Source organism: Haliotis cracherodii, unplaced genomic scaffold (assembly GCF_022045235.1).
Source record: "Haliotis cracherodii isolate W230 unplaced genomic scaffold, xgHalCrac1.p SCAF_1, whole genome shotgun sequence".
In the NCBI taxonomy this organism is placed as follows: Eukaryota; Metazoa; Mollusca; class Gastropoda; order Lepetellida; family Haliotidae; genus Haliotis; species Haliotis cracherodii.
The window spans coordinates 80,017,392-80,038,982 of NW_027266264.1; the positions used below are offsets into that span (position 1 = coordinate 80,017,392).

The following is a 21,591-nucleotide window of genomic DNA, read 5'->3' on the forward strand; positions in this document are numbered from 1 at the left end:
ATCTTGTTGATACTGCTTTAGGTATTTCCTTGGCTTGATACACGCAAGTTTGTCTTATCTGATGTTGTGACTCGTCATGCCGACTGTCGTTACACCAGGGCCGATTGTCATGCAGGAAATACGCTCATGGTGTTCAGTCCGATAAGTGATGAGTAATATTAGTTCAAAAGGCACTATCTTGATGTCAGGAAATTTTATATATCAAACGATCTGGTATTACATTGGATTTATGGCTAAACGTTAAGGACATATATACATGACTTATCTTAGACAAAGGTTTTAGATTTGTTTTGATAAAAGCGAAGGAAAGTTCACCGAAAGATGTAAACTTATATGAATATACTTCTTGAACATTACTGGACAGTGTTCATAGACACACTGGATGTAAGATAGACCTATGCTGCTGGTCAGTTTATGAAACAAGATAGACTTATGCTTCGTGTCAGTTTATGAAACAAGATAGACTTATGCTGCTGGTCAGTTTATGAAACAAGATAGACTTATACTTCGTGTCAGTTTATAAAACAAGATAGACTTATGCTGCTGGTCAGTTTATGAAACAAGATAGACCTATGCTGCTGGTCAGTTTATAAAACAAGATAGACTTATGCTGCTGGTCAGTTTATAAAACAAGATAGACCTATGCTGCTGGTCAGTTTATGAAACAAGATAGACTTATGCTGCTGGTCAGTTTATAAAACAAGATAGACTTATGCTGCTGGTCAGTTTATAAAACAAGATAGACTTATGCTGCTGGTCAGTTTATAAAACAAGATAGACTTATGCTTCGTGTCAGTTTATGAAACAAGATAGACTTATGCTGCTGGTCAGTTTATGAAACAAGATAGACTTATGCTGCTGGTCAGTTTATAAAACAAGATAGACTTATGCTGCTGGTCAGTTTATAAATCAAGATAGACCTATGCTGCTGGTCAGTTTATAAAACAAGATAGACCTATGCTGCTGGTCAGTTTATAAAACAAGATAGACTTATGCTTCGTGTCAGTTTATGAAACAAGATAGACTTATGCTGCTGGTCAGTTTATGAAACAAGATAGACTTATACTTCGTGTCAGTTTATAAAACAAGATGGACTTTTGCTGCTGGTCAGTTTGTATGTAATGGAACGTATATTGAGGGTACAAATATCTAACACTAATACTTATCTAATAAATCAAAACTTGTTACAGGTTCATGTTACAATTCGTAAAAACGTACATACAATTCGTAAAAACAAATGACTTTTTTGAAAATGCTACAAACGAAATACATAAACGTCAAATACGTATCCGTTAAGACGAAACAAACCACCTCCTTGTGTCACAACCTCTTAATAAGCAGACCTTAAGACAAAACAGAACTTCTACACTAAACCCGCACAAGATTGCGGTTATATTTGAAATATTTCTACAATACAAAAGCACTAAATTAAAGATACAATATCAACAAAGACCCACATCCAAAAATATAATTCTTTATAAACAAATATGAAGTGTGTGCAGTGCCGTTTCTAAGCTACTAATTTCACATACAATGAGCAAGATAAAGAAAGCAGCGTTCGGACAAAGTACAACGCGGTTCCAGCAAAACCAACTTCACCTTTGAACAGTTTTTGAAGTGCTCACAGAGCATTGTTGCTACTAAAGATCGGATGGAAATTGGACGTTATGAAATCGTTATTTACATTGCTGTTACGATGTAGAGGCAAATAAAGTTCAAAGCAACTTTAATCAAGCGGAGTTGTGTGAACTGTAACAACGCGGTGCATGACAGGCAGCTCTGGACTCAATTGTCGTGTGTAAACGGAAGTGACGTCAGAGGGTTGAAGGTCAAGCTAATTGGGGTGTTTGTTATTCGAAGTTGAGCAAATATTCCTTTTTCTGTGAATGAATACCAACATAAACTCTCAAAAGATCTGTGGAATCAATTCAATTTTCATTATCAATAATTACCCATTAGTACTGTATGAATCTTCTCAATAAATCTTAGTTTTAAATAGATTTGCGCTTCCAATAACATGAGGTTTCTTCTTTTAGTTTTTATGCTAATGCAGTTTCATTAAATCAAGTGAATCTCAAATTTCGATTTCTTCTTCGAGATTTGTGTACTTCATATAGATGTCTTCGACAAACATGGCCTTTTTGTCCAACCCGTTTCGCGAAATTATGCCTCTTCCCTTTATGTAGTTGCATGTATACTACTCAAAAGAAGTTAAATAACACCCGACTGTTTAATAAGACAATAGTTAATAACATCCGCATTTTGTATATGAAAAAAATTAGAACACCCGATTTTTATTATATGACTATAGTAAATCTGGCATGACCATGATATCAACTATAGTCATAAAAAAATCGGGTGTTCTTTAACTTCTTTTGAGTAGCATATATTGAAAACTGAAATCGACCAATCACACGTAAACCATGGCCTTTAACTAAGCGTCTGATCTCTGCCTATAGACGTTAAAGGTAGATTGCGCCTTAGATGAATAGTATGATTTATTGTCATTATTCGAAACTGTCAACTTAAAAGTTAACGCCAGATATTTCCTCATGACAATTATGATATAAAATTTTACAATAAACCAAATTATCCCTTTAAGTGTACACATCAAAAGAAAGTAAAAATCACAACGTTTGTTCAGAATGCAAATTACAGTGAAATCAGTCTTTAACATAACAGAGTGTAAACGTGGTTACGCTATTTTCAAATTTGGAGAGCGGCTGTGTATTAATAAAGATTTAATCTTGGGCTGGAACGAGCGGCAAACAGAAAGCTCTCTGTTACCTCTGTACAGGTAATAACATCCAACCTCACCTGTGAAACACACTGTTTGATCTGTAGATTTTATCCATAATCAGGGGCCTCGTAACTCAATTTTATTTCGCTAAATTGATGCGGAAGAAGATGGTGCATTATGGGAACGTCGTGGGGACGTCTCCATCTCTATTAGTTTGACGATCCTCGAAGTTTAGGCAATAGCAAATTGAGGTTTGTCAATGAGCACTTGTCATACAGGTAGCGTTGTGTTTTCTATGGTAAATATATTTTATGACGAGCGAACTAAATTTCAGAATGGGTGTTAGGAACGGCATCAAGACCGTCAGTGCGTGAAACGGCTCTCCGATGAAAAAGTTACATGCGTTATGTTAAGTGCATTTTCGGCATTTACGAGTTCGACTCGGCTTAAAACGTACAGGCGGTGATAAAAAACACTTATTCTATTATAGTGATATGCTCGACTGTGTTGTGGGGCTTTTTATGTGTTAACGTGTTTCACTTAATGATGAAAGAGACATCCTGGACTAGAAAATAATATTCGAGAAAACAAAACGATGTATTTGTCTAACGTTTTATGCTGACATATATAACATCATGTTTTTGTCATTATACAATTGTCAGAAAACTATTGTCAAATGCGTTTTAATAATGATGTTTTAAAGGCTAATATTTTTAAGCAGCGATTTGATTGAAGGATGCGATGGGGGTTTACCGGGTTATGCATAAAACAGTCATATAACTAACACGCGTTTAAAGCAAACGGTCTGAATGGAGATAAAGTTATATATCTCCCCACACACAATATCAACGAGGCACTCCTCCGATACTTTCTTTACATAGTATATTCTATAGTAGTTAAGACGTTACTCGACTTAACTGCACCGCAATTGATCAACGTGAATATGTTTTTTATCAGTTCATGTGAATCTGTATTTTTATGGAAAAAAATATGCAATCTAAAGATATTCAAATCAACAACATGTAGAATGAGATTCATGTATTGTACATACAGACTATATTAAACTACGAGCTGCCTTTCTAGCGACAATATTCACACACATGTACCGCTAATCCTCGAATTATGCAAAATAATAGGATAATGGATGTTAGTAGTGGAGAGAGCTGTTTGGAGTTCTCACAGCTCAGCGCGCAGCTTGGTCTATTATGAAATAATGAGTAAATTATGCTAATACATATTACCCACATAATGGCAATGTATTCTACATGAACGCGCACATGGTCAAGCAGTAGGGAGCTCAGGGTGCTGGGAGTTTCCCACCTGACACTCGCTCAAAGCACAGGTGAAAAGTTGTTAGGACTACTTTCGTGGCTCTCCTTAAATGTTGCCTGGATGTACCTACACTGCTTCGATACACTGCCGAATTATCGATTTCAACATCTCATCATGCCTAGCTGCTAAATAGGTCGGATAAACAGTTTGTGTATGTTTATCAAATATGCCTCAAATAGTAATACAAGTTTATTAAAAGATAAGTGAAAGAGAAGTGTGTGTGTGTGTGTGTGTGTTTTCGTGTGTGTGTTTTAGTGTGTTTTTGTGTGTGTCTGTGCGTGTCTGTGTGTGTCTGTGTGTGTATGTATCACATAACACACAAAATACTCTTTTGTCATCAATATCATTTTCAATAAATACGTGGACAATTCAAATTCGATTAACATAATCAATCAGAGCAAGCACGTACATAGTATCTACTAACGTGTAGTTCGTAGCTGTAGAGCGCAATTATATTCCGTCTTTACCACGACACTGACAGTAAACAAACAAGCAACCACGTTTCCCAGAGATAGGCGAGTGCAGGAGAAGATACACCGTCACCTGTTGGAATACACAACATCGACCTACCTTGTTCGGAGCATAAGGACCACTATCTTCCCTTAACATATGACATAGAGTCGGAGTGTTTCATCTCTCCCGACACGCTGTGCGAAATTGGTACAATTAGCAGTACGCTGATCGCTCAATATGATGGGCGAGTCAAGCAACACGTAACGGACGGCCCACCGATAATCTGTCGTGCAAAGCGTCGCGAGCTGGCGAGAAATATCACACTTCTCTCCCCACCTTTTGTGTGAAAGTATTGGCCTGCCTCTGATAACTGAATTTACCTAGTGGTTTATCGCGGGCGCTACATTGTTACAGACTTCGACAGGCTAATAAATTATGCAAGGGTCTCGTTCAATACAGGAGGGACGGGAATTGTACAAATCCACTTCATATACCCGGCTATGTTTCTTTCAACCTCTCTCAACATTCCGTCAGCTTCTTTCAATTCATGGCGACCCCAAACCGCCGACAAAAGCGGTACTACGAGCTTGATAACGAAGGAGAAAAGCTTGGAGAGAAAGGTAAGGGCAATTCGGAAAGAATATAAGTGCATTGAATAAAGGCCGGTCCCCCGCTGAGAAGCTCATGAGAGGAGTTTCCCCCTTGACTGACCACTCCAGCTGATAGAAACGGGAAAAGTTGTCAATACTCGGAGTAAAATCAATGCTTGAGCTGTTTCCATTGAATGGCAAAGCCCTGGGTGCGGACAAAGGTATAAATGTTGAATTCTGAAGGTTTAAGGAGGAAATCTGTTGGAACGACCCAAAAGAAAGGACTTTAGAAAGTTCAGAAGCTCCAGTTGTCCTGCAAATGTCCTGTCGGAATTTTCCCGCCCTTTTTTTAGAAAGCAGACGATAACAGGATCTGATTTATGCATGACAACAATGCTGTTTGTCGATGCAAGTCAAAATGTCAAACCTTTTCGCTGTAAATGTTGAAATGTGTGATTCAGCACAAATTGATTTATTTGAGCTACCAACAGCAAGACTAGCTGTTATGGCACAAACGAGTTTCCACGACTAATGGTCCGAGCCGAAGCTCAACATTTGAAGCTATAGCATGTGAACCAGTTTCTGCAAATACCGATAGTGCTAAAATCAGTTGTTGATATTAAATGCTTTTGTAATACGACAATCTGCTCGGTTAGCGTTGTTTTGATCGCTGTTGATCAAATGGCACAGATATACAACACGACCGCTTCCATACGCGTCCTTAAATATCAAGCGTTCGTTACACTTTGCGTTGATTCCAGTTGAAAGTTTAATAATATTAAACGAAACGGGATCCGGATATTTGTACAAGGTCCGTTCGTATCGAAAAAGCGAATAGATCTTGACAACAGTAAATGTTGTGACAAGTGATGCTTACACAGCCACGTCATCTGCTTAAAGGTGTCTCAACAAAACAAGAGGGTCGGTGGGGTAGCCTAGTGGTTAAGCGTTCGCTAGTCGCGCCGAAGACCCGGGTTCGATTCCTCACATGGATACAACGTGTGAAGTCTATTTCTGGTGTCCCCCGCCGTGATATTGCTGGAATATTGCTAAATTCGGCGCCAAACCTCACACACGTCATCTGCCTCTAGGTGTCTCTGTACAACAAGTGATGCTGACACTGCCACGTCATCTGCTTCTATAAGTCTCTGTACAACAAGTGATGCTGACACTGTCACGTCATCTGCTTCTATGTGTCTCTGTACAACAAGTGATGCTGACACTGCCACGTCATCTGCTTCTAGGTGTCTCTGTACAAGTGATGCTGACACTGCCACGTCATCTGCTTCTAGGTGTCTCTGTACAACAAGTGATGCTGACACTGCCACGTCATCTGCTTCTAGGTGTCTCTGTACAACAAGTGATGCTGACACTGCCACGTCATCTGCTTCTAGGTGTCTCTGTACAACAAGTGATGCTGACACTGCCACGTCATCTGCTTCTAGGTGTCTCTGTACAACAAGTGATGCTGACACTGTCACGTCATCTGCTTCTAGGTGTCTCTGTACAACAAGTGATGCTGACACTGCCACGTCATCTGCTTCAATGTGTCTCTGTACAACAAGTGATGCTGACACTGCCACGTCATCTGCTTCTAGGTGTCTCTGTACAACAAGTGATGCTGACACTGCCACGTCATCTGTTTCTAGGTGTCTCTGTACAACAAGTGATGCTGACACTGCCACATCATCTGCTTCTAGGTGTCTCTGTACAACAAGTGATGCTGACACTGCCACGTCATCTGCTTCTAGATGTCTCTGTACAACAAGTGATGCTGACACTGCCACGTCATCTGCTTCAAGGTGTCTCTGTACAACAAGTGATGCTGACACTGCCACGTCATCTGCTTCTATAAGTCTCTGTACAACAAGTGATGCTGACACTGTCACGTCATCTGCTTCTAAGTGTCTCTGTACAACAAGTGATGCTGACACTGTCACGTCATCTGCTTCTAGGTGTCTCTGTACAACAAGTGATGCTGACACTGTCACGTCATTTGCTTCTAGGTGTCTCTGTGCAACAAGTGATGCTGACACTGTCACGTCATCTGCTTCTAGGTGTCTCTGTGCAACAAGTGATGCTGACACTGTCACGTCATCTGCTTCTAGGTGTCTCTGTACAACAAGTGATGCTGACACTGCCACGTCATCTGCTTCTATAAGTCTCTGTACAACAAGTGATGCTGACAATGCCACATCATCTGCTTCTAGGTGTCTCTGTACAACAAGTGATGCTGACACTGCCACGTCATCTGCCTCTAGGTGTCTCTGTACAACAAGTGATGCTGACACTGCCACATCATCTGCTTCTAGGTGTCTCTGTACAACAAGTGATGCTGACACTGTCACGTCATCTGCTTCTAGTGGTCTCTGTACAACAAGTGATGCTGACACTGTCACGTCATCTGCTTCTAGGTGTCTCTGTACAACAAGTGATGCTGACACTGCCACGTCATCTGCTTCAATGTGTCTCTGTACAACAAGTGATGCTGACACTGCCACGTCATCTGCTTCTAGGTGTCTCTGTACAACAAGTGATGCTGACACTGCCACGCCATCTGCTTCTAGATGTCTCTGTACAACAAGTGATGCTGACACTGCCACGTCATCTGCTTCTAGGTGTCTCTGTACAACAAGTGATGCTGACACTGCCACGTCATCTGTTTCTAGGTGTCTCTGTACAACAAGTGATGCTGATACTGCCACGTCATCTGCTTCAATGTGTCTCTGTACAACAAGTGATGCTGACACTGCCACGTCATCTGCTTCTAGGTGTCTCTGTACAACAAGTGATGCTGACACTGCCACGTCATCTGCTTCTAGGTGTCTCTGTACAACAAGTGATGCTGACACTGCCACGTCATCTGTTTCTAGGTGTCTCTGTACAACAAGTGATGCTGACACTGTCACGTCATCTGCTTCTAGGTGTCTCTGTACAACAAGTGATGATGAATCTGCCAAGTGATCTGCTTCTAGTGATCTCTGTACAACAAGAGATGCAGACACTGCCACGTCATCTGCTTCTAGGTGTCTCTGTACAACAAGTGATGGTGACACTGCCACATCATCTGCTTCTAGGTGTCTCTGTACAACAAGTGATGCTGACACTGCCACATCATCTGCTTCTAGGTGTCTCTGTACAACAAGTGATGCTGACACTGTCACGTCATCTGCTTCTAGGTGTATCTGTACAACAAGTGATGCTGACACTGCCACATCATCTGCTTCTAGGTGTATCTGTACAACAAGTGATGGTGAATCTGCCACGTCATCTGCTTCTAGGTGTCTCTGTACAACAAGTGATGCTGACACTGCCACGTCATCTGCTCCTAGTGGTCTCTGTGCAACAAGTGATGCTGACACTGCCACGTTATCTGCTTCTAGGTGTATCTGTACAACAAGTGATGCTGACACTGCCACGTCATCTGCTTCTAGGAATCTCTTTGCAGTGCAATGGATGCTGACTGCATCGCGGGTCACAGTTAATATTTCTTTTTCAGAAATAATTTCTTGCATAATTATGGTGTATTCTCATTAAATCAGATCTTTAACACTGAGTTAAGATCAGTTTTAAATAGGATTGAATTATTATTATTTAAAGCTAGAACGTTCCTCCTTTCACATCACATTATTTTGTAATAATTTTCATTAAACTAAAACCAACAAACAATATTTTGATGTTGTTAGAAACGGATATCTGATGAAATCATTTTGAAGAAAACATTTACATGCACTACGCCATGTTTCTCCACTGCGCGGCGTTATAACGTTTGGTCATTATATCACAGCCTGACAACTGCGTCGAGTCAATTGATATGCGATAAAGTATGTAGAGTTTAATACCGGACACATGTGTCACCCTATCCAAGATTGGAATGTCACCTAACAAACAGACCTAATTAACGACGACGACACGACAGAATGTTCCGTCGCTGACATGCGGGACGCAGTGCCCTCTGTGAAACAATAGACAACCCGACGGAGAAACCTGACACAGTGCGGTGATGATCGGATGTCAGTGTCACTGTCTTCTCCCTACCCCTAACGAGCCACGTAATCGAAAACATGCATACACAATACATCGGATTGCGAATAAATCCTATACGAAAGGTAATCGCCAAATATTTATCAGACATACTAGTCGATAAATTGCGTGCGTGACATGATACGGGTTACTATATCCCCGGGGTGTCATCCGCTGTCCACCTGTGTTCGAGTGGTATGAAAGCTATGTCGGAATGAGATAAGGCTATTTAAACTGTCCGTGCATGCAGGAATAACGTGAAAGTCTGCGTGTAGATTCTTATTACAAAGATGCTTCTCAGATCGATGTTCCGTCATTAAAAACGCTATTTATCTATATATGATTGACTTTTGTTGCCATCATTGTAGTTTTATGACATAATTCTCCTCTTTAAGTCCCCTGGCACTTTGATGGCATTGTGGTCTGTAATGGTTCTCTATTTAGACACATAGTGGAAGCTTTCAGTTCACAATGTCACCACAGTGGCGCTTTAGTTCGTACAGTATCGCTACATCTCAGTTGACAATAAGCACCCTTTTTCCCTGCTTGTCGCGAGATCTACTAGGATCGGGTTGTTACAGTGTCTGTGTGACCTGATTGTATGTCATCGTGAACAGATGCTCATTCCATCAACCACTAGTCTGGCTGGTCCAGCTTTAATAATTTACATGGTGTGGATATAGCTGGAATATCGCTGAATGCGGCGTACAACAACATCTAATCACCATTCCCACAATACAACAGTGCCTTATAAGGTTATGACACAGACGTCAGACGGTTTGTTTGTTTGTTTGTTTGTCTGTTTGTTTAACGCCGCACTCAACAATATTCCAGCTATATGACGGCGGTGTGTAAATAATCGAGTCTTAACCAGGGAATCCAATGATTGACATCATGAGCATCGATCCTCGCAAATGGGATACGATGGCATGCATCAACCAAGCCAGCGAGCCTGACCACCCGATCCCGTTAGCCGCCTCTTACGACAAGCATAGTCGCCTTTTCGGGCAAGCATGGGTTGCTGAAGACCTATTCTATCCCGGATCTTCACGGGTATTGTACACACTGAAGCCCCCGTTAGTCATCAAATTTACAAAGTCTAATACAAACATATCACTGCTCATGCTCCCTTAGTCTGTCATACAGACCCTGAAACAAATATATCCAATACAGCCCATGCAAGTCTATAATGTTTGGCAAGTCTAGATTACTGCAGTATCAATGAAGAAGGTCTCTGGGCTCCTTTTTATTATATTTTATAACTATAATTTAACAACTGTTTTTTCTGTAAAATATGTTCATTTCAGAGACTAGATGTTAGTCTTATGCTCCCCCAACCCCGAGAGATTGTCCAAAATGCCAATCACACCTGTTTCCTCCTGTTGCGTGGTTCGGGGTCTTGCACAAGGAGGGGTAATGCTGTCCTGTTAGTCAGGTACATAACGGCACACGCACTGCCACTCGCTGGGTGACAATGTAGCACAGATGGCGTAGTGATACATTCCGACCGATCATCCCAGTGATAATGAGACCGGACCACCTACTGCGAAATATATTGCTCGTGACGCGAGACAAACTAGCGCGTGCAGCGTGCTCGTGTGATAATGTGGAAGCTGGTAGCATTGAACATCCGGGCTATCGTGACCTTAGATAGCCCCGGATGATGATTGGGGTCAGGGCAGACCCTATCTGCCATCTTATCGGAAGGGTATCGGAATAGTGTCAGTGAAAACGAAAGCAGATTGCTTCTTGATTTTGACATTTCTGTATGTATGAGATCTCAGTAGATTCTCAAAGTGTTGGCGGTGCACCCGTCATACTGGATTCTAGTACAGTTCGCAGGAATGGAAGGATCTTGTTTTGCAATAATACTGTCATCGAGTCAGTAGGGCGTGGTCAGCAGGTCAGAGCTTCTCACCCATTGCATAGCTTGCTACAAGGCAGCGTCAAACATCTAGAAACAAACACACCTGGTGCCTAACACGTATAAGAGGAAGTACGTTTGCATCACAAACATATTGTATTCCCCTGACAAATCTTCAGTCTGGTCAATATTGGCCTGCTGTCTAATGAACTGTGAAAGGCACAGTCTGTGTTACAGACCCTGATACAAATATATCAGCCCTTGCAAGTCTATAATGTTTGGATTTCTAGATTTCTGCAGTATCTGAAAATGAAGAGAGTCTCTGGGATCCTTTTTATTATTTTTTTATTAAGATAATTTAACAACTTTTTTTTCTGTACGATATGTTGATTTCAGAGACTTGATGTTAGTCTAGCACCAGCCGTAAACACCACAGAGCTATGCGGTGGAAGAGCTAAGACAGGGGCTAAAACATTACTTGGTATCTCAATCTTTCTGAAATTTTCATAGGCGTAACTGGTTATGTCCTTCAGCGATGCTAACATCGACATAGTTTACTTCTATGTGGTGTTCAGTGTGTCTTCGAAGTGATGCATGTAATCTGGAGGCAGTATCCCAGTCAACATGTCAGCGGTGGAAGCATATGTATGGCACCAATAGTGCACGGAAAATACAAATACACCAAGGAGTAACTACCACACATACAAAGTCATTTGAAGCAAGTAGTGTGGACCAGACAAACCGTTGATTGCAATGAGTGAGTGAGTGAGATGGGTTTAAAGCCGCTTTTAACATTATTCCAGTTATATCACGGCGTGTCAGCTTAATGTAGGAGGAAAGTCCGAAGTGATGCAGATCTCAGACGTTTACTACTTCGGTGAAACCCACGAGCACGGGCATGGTGCTGACAAACCTAGAAACATAATCGGGACAAACCGGGATTCGAACCACAATCAAAGGTTTCTGGCGTGCCCAAGGGGCGCAACTCTGCATAGAGAATCGCGGCACTTAGGCGACTGGGCCCCGTGCCCCCTGATTGCAATGAAAAGTGTCGGGTACACAAAATTAGCCAGATCGCACATCGGAATGATCTGATCTCCACTTGTCAAGCATGGCGACCCTGTGTACATCAGGGTTACAATAGGTCTTCAGCAACACATGCTTGTCGTAAGAGGCGACTAACGGGATCGGCTGACTTGGTTGATGCATGTCATCGTATCCCAATTCGATGCTCATGATGTCAATCACTGGATTGTCTGGTCCAGAATAGATTATTTACAGGCCGCAGTCACATATTGCCGGGATATCGCTGAGTGCGGTGTTAAACAAACAAACAAACAAACAAACAAACAACCAAAAAAATCAAGCATAGGATACTGAGAACGGGATAACCACAGGGTTATCAAGATACACATCAATGAAAGGTTAACAGCGGAAGACTGTATACAGTTAACGTTGATTGTGGTTGAGTTTCATATCAACGAAATCTAGGAGTTAACGAGGATATGAGCGTATCTAGTGCGGACTATGTCTCGCACTCCGGCTAAATCGAAATGTTCCTTACGTCTCCAAACATTGAGCTGTCGGAAGCTTCCCGAAAAATGAGATGGCGCGGACTGCATCGGAGCCGAAAGACCATTCATTGTCACACAGTGGGCTTTGAATAAACCCATGTCTGTGTGGTCCTGCAGTCCTTTCCCATCTATACATGGCAGCGAGAGTGGCTGTTGTGCGAAGCCACATACGGCAATAATCTAGGTACATCAAGAAGGATCAGGCAAACCAGTGGTTGATAGCATGAACACCGGAACCTGACATGCGATCATCAAGGTCACATATTGTTACCACCGTATGCTCTTCAGACGGCACTTACGAAGGATGGATTGATAAGGGGCCCCGATGGACGTACACAACAATACCGAGACAATGCTTAGCCCACATTACACGAACATAGTCATTTGCTCAAGATTTTTTTTGAATGATGGATACATCTCCGATGAATAGATATTTGCATAGATATTTCCCGAGGATCAATCACTGTATACAACAATGGATTTTGAAGCACACCGCAAGTGACGTTATACGCAAGGGGAAGATGTCATCCCGCCAGCAATACACTAAACTGCGCTTATCTCACGCTGAAAGGTCAGCACATCATGCACGTTCAAACCGAGCACACAAAGCCGACCAATCACACGTCACTTTCCAATCTCATGTCGGTATCCCTCCGCGCTGTAATCAATCTGATCTCCCAAGCGGCCGTGATTACTCAAATGCGATTACCTTCCTCGGAACTTTATTTCTCACTTGGGATAAGACCCGAAGCAGCCCATACACTCATTTACAAATACTCTGTCAAAGAGCGCGTTGGGTATGATGTAGCTTCCAGCGACAACTTTATTACTTACAACCTGGGGATAATTGATGTCGGTTTGAGAGTAACGCAGGTCAGACCGATGACAGCTTACAACTAAAGTGGCGAAATTTATTCATTAGATAGTTAGGAGGTGTCCTTGGGAGCAACCTGGCTTCATTGACGGCCGAACATTAAAAAGCAGTGCTGAGGAGTTTGTGATCACATGACAGTTTATTGGGCACAAATGTCGCGCTTATATGCATAACTTTGCACAAATGGTTAAGAAAACACAAACATTAAGTCATGCACAAAGAGATATTTTATTTCATCTTAGGTAATTCACGAAATGGAATCAGTACTGACGCGATTCGGAGAAGTGGGAATCTAATTTGGGGTTAGCGCTCGCCAAACGCATGTATTACCAGAATGATATTAACCGGTACGGGTATAGGTCAGTGGTATAACGTCCCGGAAGGGATCCTGGGGGGTGGGTTCAACCCCAAACTTGCCCCAGAGTATTGCTGTGTCAGCACCATGCCAGTTCTCCTGGGTGTAAGTGCTAAACATCCAGGTTTACAGAAATGCTGTTGAAATATAAATTGTCAATGCAAGAGAATAACCAGCCTTGACTTCCTGCCAAAACAGATTCCACTTGGCGTAAAGGGAAATAGCAGTGAACATTATATGAATGCACCACTGAAAATTAGTGATGACGCCAGGTGTTCGCGAAAGGGGTAAGCATGTCTTTGTCCTATCGGTAGAACCGCCGTTCACACACAATTTCCCTAAAACATTAAATGTTCGTATAATATTTGCATAAAAAGTAAGTTTTTATTGCCTGACGCATCACATCAGTACTTCTGCCATGCGACGACAGCCTGTAAACAAACCAGAAAATCAAGAGGTCGATGAACCAGAAAATCCAGTGATTTTGTTGAAACTAATAAAACGGTATGTTAATTGTGAATTAGGTCTTCTATGAACAAGTCCAGAGATCTGCTGCTTCTAAGTAAAGAAAACGTTAAAAAATATATTCGTTTTGCAACACAGTGAGGCTCAGTTTATATATCAAATTAAATTTGACCGTCTAGTGGATATTTATCTATCCTAGATATCCTATCTATATCTATTTATTCTAGTGAATAATCAGAGAGGAATCTAGGATTGACCGTCTGCCCGGGGAGCGGTTTGTCGGGGGTTCGACCTCCGCCCACGTCATACTTAACACGTTCATAGATAAGGTACTTCTAGGAAGGGATGGTTTTCAGCAACCCATGCTTGCCGTAAGAGCCGAATATGTTTGTCGTAAGAGCCGACTATGCTTGCCGTAAGAGCCGACTATGCTTGTCGTAAAGGGCGACTAACGGGATCGGGTGGTCAGGTTCGCTGACTTGGTTGATGCAGGTCATCGTACCCCAATTGCTTAAATCGATGCTCATGATGTCAGTCATTGGATTGTCTGGTCCAGACTCGATTATCTACAGATCGCCGTCATATAGCTGGAATATTGCTGAGTGCGACGTTAAACAAACAAACTTGTTGCTACCCTGCTTGATGCTAGGCATGCATTAACACTAGGAATGATCGGTTCGGAGTCAGTCTACAGTATATATAAAACCGACATTGTTCTCTCTCTCTCTCTCTCTCTCTCTCTCTCTCTCTCTCTCTCTCTCTCTCTCTCTCTCTCTCTCTCTCACACACACACACACATACACACACACACACACTCTCTCTCTCTCTCTCTCACACACACACACATACACACACACATACACGCACACACACACACACACACACAAACATTGCACTGATCAAACAAATAGCTTGATACACATTGCACTGATCAAACGAATAGCTTGATACAAATTGCGCTGATCAAACAAATAGCAAGATACACATTGCAATGATTAAACACATAGATTGGTACAATTTGCGCTGATCAAACCAGTAGCTTGATACACATTGCACTGATCAAACAAATAGCTTGATACAAATTGCACCGATCAAACACATATCTTGATACAAATTGCACTGTTCAAACAAATAGCTTGATACACATTGCACAGACCAAACTAGTAGCATACCTGCAATCTCAAGTCTGTCATGACAGTACCTTCAAACCAACAGACCCGTCGGGATCCGGGGTTGAATCGGTCTTCATCAACCCATTCTTGCCGTGAAAGGCGACTATGCGTGTTGTAAGAGGCGACTAACGGGATCGGTGGGTGATGCTCCCTGACTTGGTTGATGCATGTCATCGTATTCCAATTGCGTGGATCGATGCACATGATGTCAAACACTGGATTGTCTGGTCCCGTCTCGATTATTTAAAGACCGCCGTCATATAGCTGGAATATTGCTGAGTACGACGTTAAACAACAAAGGTACAAACACACTAACATAGCACGATGTTGTGTGACGTGATGTGTGACATGCGTGTGACGTGTTGTGCGACGTGACATATGACGTGTTGTGTGACGTGTTGCGTGACGTGATGTATGACGATATGTGTGACGTGTTTTGTTCTGTTTGGAAAATTTGTATTTTTCTATACATATGTCCTCCATTCTGTACCTGCTTCATCTTGTACCTAATGCACCTCATCTGCATGTGTTTGTGACGGGTATCACCGGTGGGGCAGAATACGCTCACATTTTCACGATATGTGATAGTGATTCATAAATGCATGATCATGATATAGTCAGAATGGCACGTTGGACTTCCCTTTAGTAGATTTCTTATAATAATGAAAATGGATTTATTTACTATAATGGTTAATAAATTCTTTAAAGCCAAGTACAGTGAAAGCTTGTCTAACATCTACCATTTTGTACTTTGGGGGATTAGTGAAAAGAGCGTATTATTATTGTAGGATTGTACTAGAACTTTTCTATCGAGGTAATGTGACACGACATCACTCGAATGTCAGTGGGACAAGAGTGGATCACAACATCGGGTAGATGACGTTTCGACGTCTGACTTGCGGGCGTACAACTACAGGGTTGTATATGTTACAGTCAATGTGTAAAATCAACCAATTCGTAAAACGACTGACATTTTCAGTTAGGCAATTTAAAAAACGCCAAAATATTTCAGTCTTTTTACGTATATTTTCCCGTCAGATAGACTCAAAGTTATTGAGAACCTCAAAAGGGTTAAAAAAACATCACAATATACTAATTATGTTAGGATTTGAAGCCAAAAAATATAAAATGTATGCATTGACTTTCGTATTCTTTTATCATAATATTTTTAGTCAAGTCACATGTTTGGAATTCGTTATCATGATATATTAAATGGAAAAATAATTGTATTTAGGCGGTTTGTAAATTGCCAAAGTTGAAATTTCAGTCATTTTACAAATATGTGTGTGTGTGTGTGTGTGTGTGTGTGTGTGTGTGTGTGTGTGTGTGTGTGTGTGTGTGTGCTCTTGAAAATCATTATATATTTTGACTCTTGGAAATCACAAAAAAATAGATAATACAAATAAAATACAAAAGTCCAAAGATGAGCTGTATAATTTATAATAAATATATATAAATATATCAAACATGAGGACCACAGACTAGGTATCACTCGTGCATTTGTGTCGACATTTTATACGATACCAGGAGATACGTTTATCTGTACATATATCAAGTTGCCACAGAAAGAACACCTGCGTCAAATTACAATGCGGGATCAGACTATAGCCACACTATAATCACGCGGATCGCCTGCCGCAGCACGAACAACACGGTATCGTTCTTCAATCAATCACATCGATTCATACTGAGTACAAAATTAAATTGAAGGTGACAGATCCTGGAGAGAGGTTAATGCTGTTCGACAAAGTTGAATATTTCTCATTTAGTTTCGACATGATGACTTGGTTTGGTGTTTAATGGTTTGTGAAAGAATCATTTAGATAAATATGATAAGTTATAATGTATTGATATTCAGTAGTTACCTGTGATATGAAGGGAGAGGCCATAATGGCCACGTTTACCATGGTTCTGAGGTGTTTAGTTGTAGTATTACTAATGTATATGACACTCATGCTGCAATAACATTCACACACACACACACACACACACACACACACACACACACACATACACTCACACATCCACACTCATTCACATATACACATTCACACATACACACTCACACACACGCACACACACACTCATTCACAAACACACCCATACACTCATTCACACACACTCACATTCACACAAACACACACTCATTCACTCTCTCACACACACACACACACTCATTCACACAAACTCACACGCAGACACACACACTCATTCCCTCACACTCAAATCTACACAAACACTCATTCATTCACTCACACACATACAAACACACACACACACACAAACACACACACACACACACACACACACACACACACACACACACACACACACACACACAGGGAACATGAAAGGGTTCTGTATTCACCAGTGTTTACATATTTTAACCTATACACGATGTGTTTGGTTAATCTTCAGATTGCAAGTCGGAATAATGAGTAAATTAAGCACGAGTATCGTATCCCTTTCCTCTAAACTTGTAAAGAACCGGGCAGGATGTAACTTTTTACAACGTTTAACTTATAAACAACTTCCTGTATTGTGAACACCACGAGATTCGAATAAACGCCATTTCTCAAAACGATTGTAAGCTTCAATATGACAGCTGCTGTATGTTTTTAAGCCAAGATTTATTTAAAGCTATGTAAATTAGTACGTAAAACAGTGAAGAACGGCACATATAACACATCCACTGACATGTACGTCATCCCGTGTCTGAAATATACGTCAAGTTCTACAATGACAACATAGTCTGACATCTTTCAGCAAACATATTTTTGAATGTGATGACCTTGCGAAATCTTCTTTTGTATGTAAACATAAATATTTTTTTTAAATGTTTAACCTGAACTATCTTCGTAAAAAGCGTCCGAGTTAAAGGCCTACATGGCAATGTTTGGCCCGAATCCACCAGACAAATATCTTGACAAACTTATCGTCTCGTAAAAACGATATTCAGTCGTTTATGTTTCAGCTGTTGTTTAATAGCTTGTGTTTCAATTACCTAAGACATGTGTGATCCCATGATATTGGCTACACACGACGCTAGTGGAATCCTATACCCCATACAGGTGGATGTAATAACGCTGTCAATGTGCACCCTGGCCATGAACAGGGACTATAAAAGTTGGACCGTCACGAAAGGAAATTAGCTGGCTTTCATGCCCAGTACTCACAGATCCATGTGCGAAAATATTCGTAGAATATTTCATATTTCAGTCCATGTAAAGTTGAATTAAAAAAACAAAGTTTTTCACTACAAACAGGGATTGCATTGGTTCTTTCTGGTCAGTGAAAAAATCACTGAAATGTTCATTCGTGCAAATCCATATTTTCTATAAAATCCCGAAAATTTGAAAATGAAGTTAACATATCGAAATGGCATGTTCAAATCATATTAAAACTAGAAATACAGTGGGTTGTCTGTTTACCTTTAAGTCACAAAAGGACTAGCACATGGCAATTACTTTATTGTGACTAATACTAATATTTAAGTTAGATGTATTTGCTAAATCTGATCGAAAAAACTAAATGTCCAATTAATAACGATTAACAGGGATATACCTGCCCCTCCCTGTATAGAACATGTACGTTCCCTGTCGAACATGAAAATAATTCACAAAGGTGTTTAAGTGCAACGCTTTTCTTTCTAACTATAATCCAACCATGAAATGTATAAATATGACAAATAAATGTTGTGCAAGAGGTACTTGACGATATGTGTCTCGGGGCCTAAATTACAGGTACGCTAGGGAGAACCAGGTAAACACTCTCGCACACCTGTCAGGTGTTCCCGCGTTCTTGATTAACCCCATTGTGATATGCTCTATCCTACTTATGTATACCCTCATCCACAACCATCGTTTTCACATCTTTCCGTCCCGACTGAGCGAATGTCGCTCCACACAGCCGTCCGACTGTTTGAGATACGTCAACGATGAACGTTGTTGTGAAGTGTGGCTGTTTGGTTTTATAAGGGATGTACGTTTGTTAGTGAAAGATGTTCAGTGATGACAACGGGATCGCTCGTCTGTAAAGGATTTAAAAAGTGTAAACCAATAAATTGTGTAACTGTTTGATTCAGAGTTGCTATAGATACTCAGGTCCCGTTTATATCGGCAATGAATTTCTATTGAGGAGTTCTAGGTTGTTGAAAGCACGTGTTACGGAACGCTGGCCACAGCAGTGCTGATTAAAAAAGCTATTTATGTTAAATTGACTGAAGATGTCGGTGAGGGATCTATCTTATAAATAGTCGCATAATAACGATTATTCGTTACAACTTTGGTTTTGTCATCAACTGGGCTCCTTTTGAATACAAGCAATATGAAGAAGCACCCATGTGCTTCCTATGGTAGTGAATTGTAAGGCTCGCTCTAGCCACACAGCTCAAGTCATCCGCGTTGATGTATTAAAAGAGGAGTATAGGATGCAAGACCATCGACATGTCTGTTCATAGAACCAGTTTTATACGCTTTCAAAGATTGACCCCTTAAATAATAGGTCACACATCTCTCATAGTTTTATCTTACCAAAATGCTTCAAATATGTTTTAAGTGTCTCATATGGTTTCAAAGCAATCATATCATATCGCTTAATATCAATTAGGATTTCATATCATATCAGTCACAGGCAGGGTGGTTTGTACGCATGCACTAAAAGTATGAAGGTAAAATCAGATCAAGTATTTCGGCACGAAATGTAGAAATTGATGTTAGCTCTTCTTGGGTCGAATAGAAACATTTTCATATTCCCGAATTAATAATATTATTTTCCGAACAATAAAAACATATTAATGCTGAATATATAAAAAAATTGTCCTATATATGACACAAGCGTTCGCGTCGGCCTAATATGTCACAGAACCTGTACAGGTGATACAATCACGGCTACCTGTCGCGCTCGGCGTTATAATCAGCACACACCTGTTGAGCTTGCCGCGTTGATTGACAAACCCAGGTAAGACTGATAGCGCACGACAGCGGAGCTCCTCTCGCCTGCTCGCTACTTGTATATCCTATATTAAACTACTTGGGCGAGAGTACTTTGATCCTCGGGCGCATTCCTGTCATACAGGCAGAGATAAGGCGTCTCTATCGTCACCCACGATAAGGCGACTCTACCCTCACCCCCTCGACAGAGGACACCGTGGGTGGGGGACAGGTTTTAAGGCGGGAAATATTTATATTTCATACCAAAATATTTCCAGTATTATGAAAATGTTATAGGTCTCCTATGTCCCACCACCTCGAGGGTTTTTTCACACGTTTTTAAATGTCCCTGTCAGAAATGACATTATTATGACATCTATATGACACCCGCTACGGGGAACTCTGCTATGAAATAACACATTGCTGACGGGGATTTGAGTTTGGGATCAGGAGCGAATAAAACGCAAACACTCAAATAGTATTCGGTTTATTTTCTCTAATAAAAGTATGGTTCAAGTTTTGTAAAGACTTTTCAAACAACTTTGTAAAAGTAATGTTTTAATTGTTAGTTCCCTGTCCCTGTTCTGTTACGTGTACATATTACAGATATTAGAGAATTACTTAAATTCGAAAAAGGACATTTAATACGACGTTATCCCCCCGGTTTCACGGGTTAGCGTGCAAGTATAGTGAGTTTTTCCATGTAGCTGGATGTCACTTGGACAGGAATATATTTGAATGAGTTTTAGAACCTGTCGAAATCTTGTCGAACCCTGTCCTTCAGGACGCCTTATCAAACCTGTTTTTAATTTTTTTTTAAAGTTAACGGTATATTGTAGTAATCAGATACACTTTCACTGCCAGCTTCCGTTTCCGGAGAGAAGTACTGTGAGTCATATACCAACAATATATTCATGAACACAACACTTTCAAATCTCGGCGGTATACGAACCTCTTTATCGGTGGCCCTTCACGCTACCACCTGTGCTAGCGAGACTATTGCTGTCACAATTGTAACTTTTTACCAAGTCACAATTAACCAAGCTTGGTTTATTTATACGTTTTATGTAACTATTGCACTGGTGGAATATATGTTATACAGTTGCCTGTGAATCTGATTTGCACATATAATCTCAATAATTTCAATAAATATATATATATATATATTAATTCTAAACATGTTTAAACATTTTAAGATTATGGGGATGTTGCGTTTTA

The 21,591-nt window shown here is 40.7% G+C and overlaps 1 protein-coding gene across 2 annotated transcripts in view; it reads right to left on the minus strand.

The window, feature by feature from the left end:
- The window catches only part of LOC139442111 (repulsive guidance molecule A-like), a 64,352-nt gene that overhangs the window by 32,345 nt on the left and 10,416 nt on the right, over positions 1 to 21,591 (minus strand). Inside the window, exon 1 of one of the 2 annotated variants that reach the window (XM_071223204.1) lies at positions 4,643 to 4,749. The exons of the other annotated variant lie outside the window; for it this stretch is intronic. Coding sequence (XP_071079305.1) covers positions 4,643 to 4,656 — 14 coding nt within the window. The 5' untranslated portion in view covers positions 4,657 to 4,749. Of the gene's footprint in view, positions 1 to 4,642; positions 4,750 to 21,591 lie in introns of those variants that run through there. 2 annotated transcript variants of the gene reach the window in all.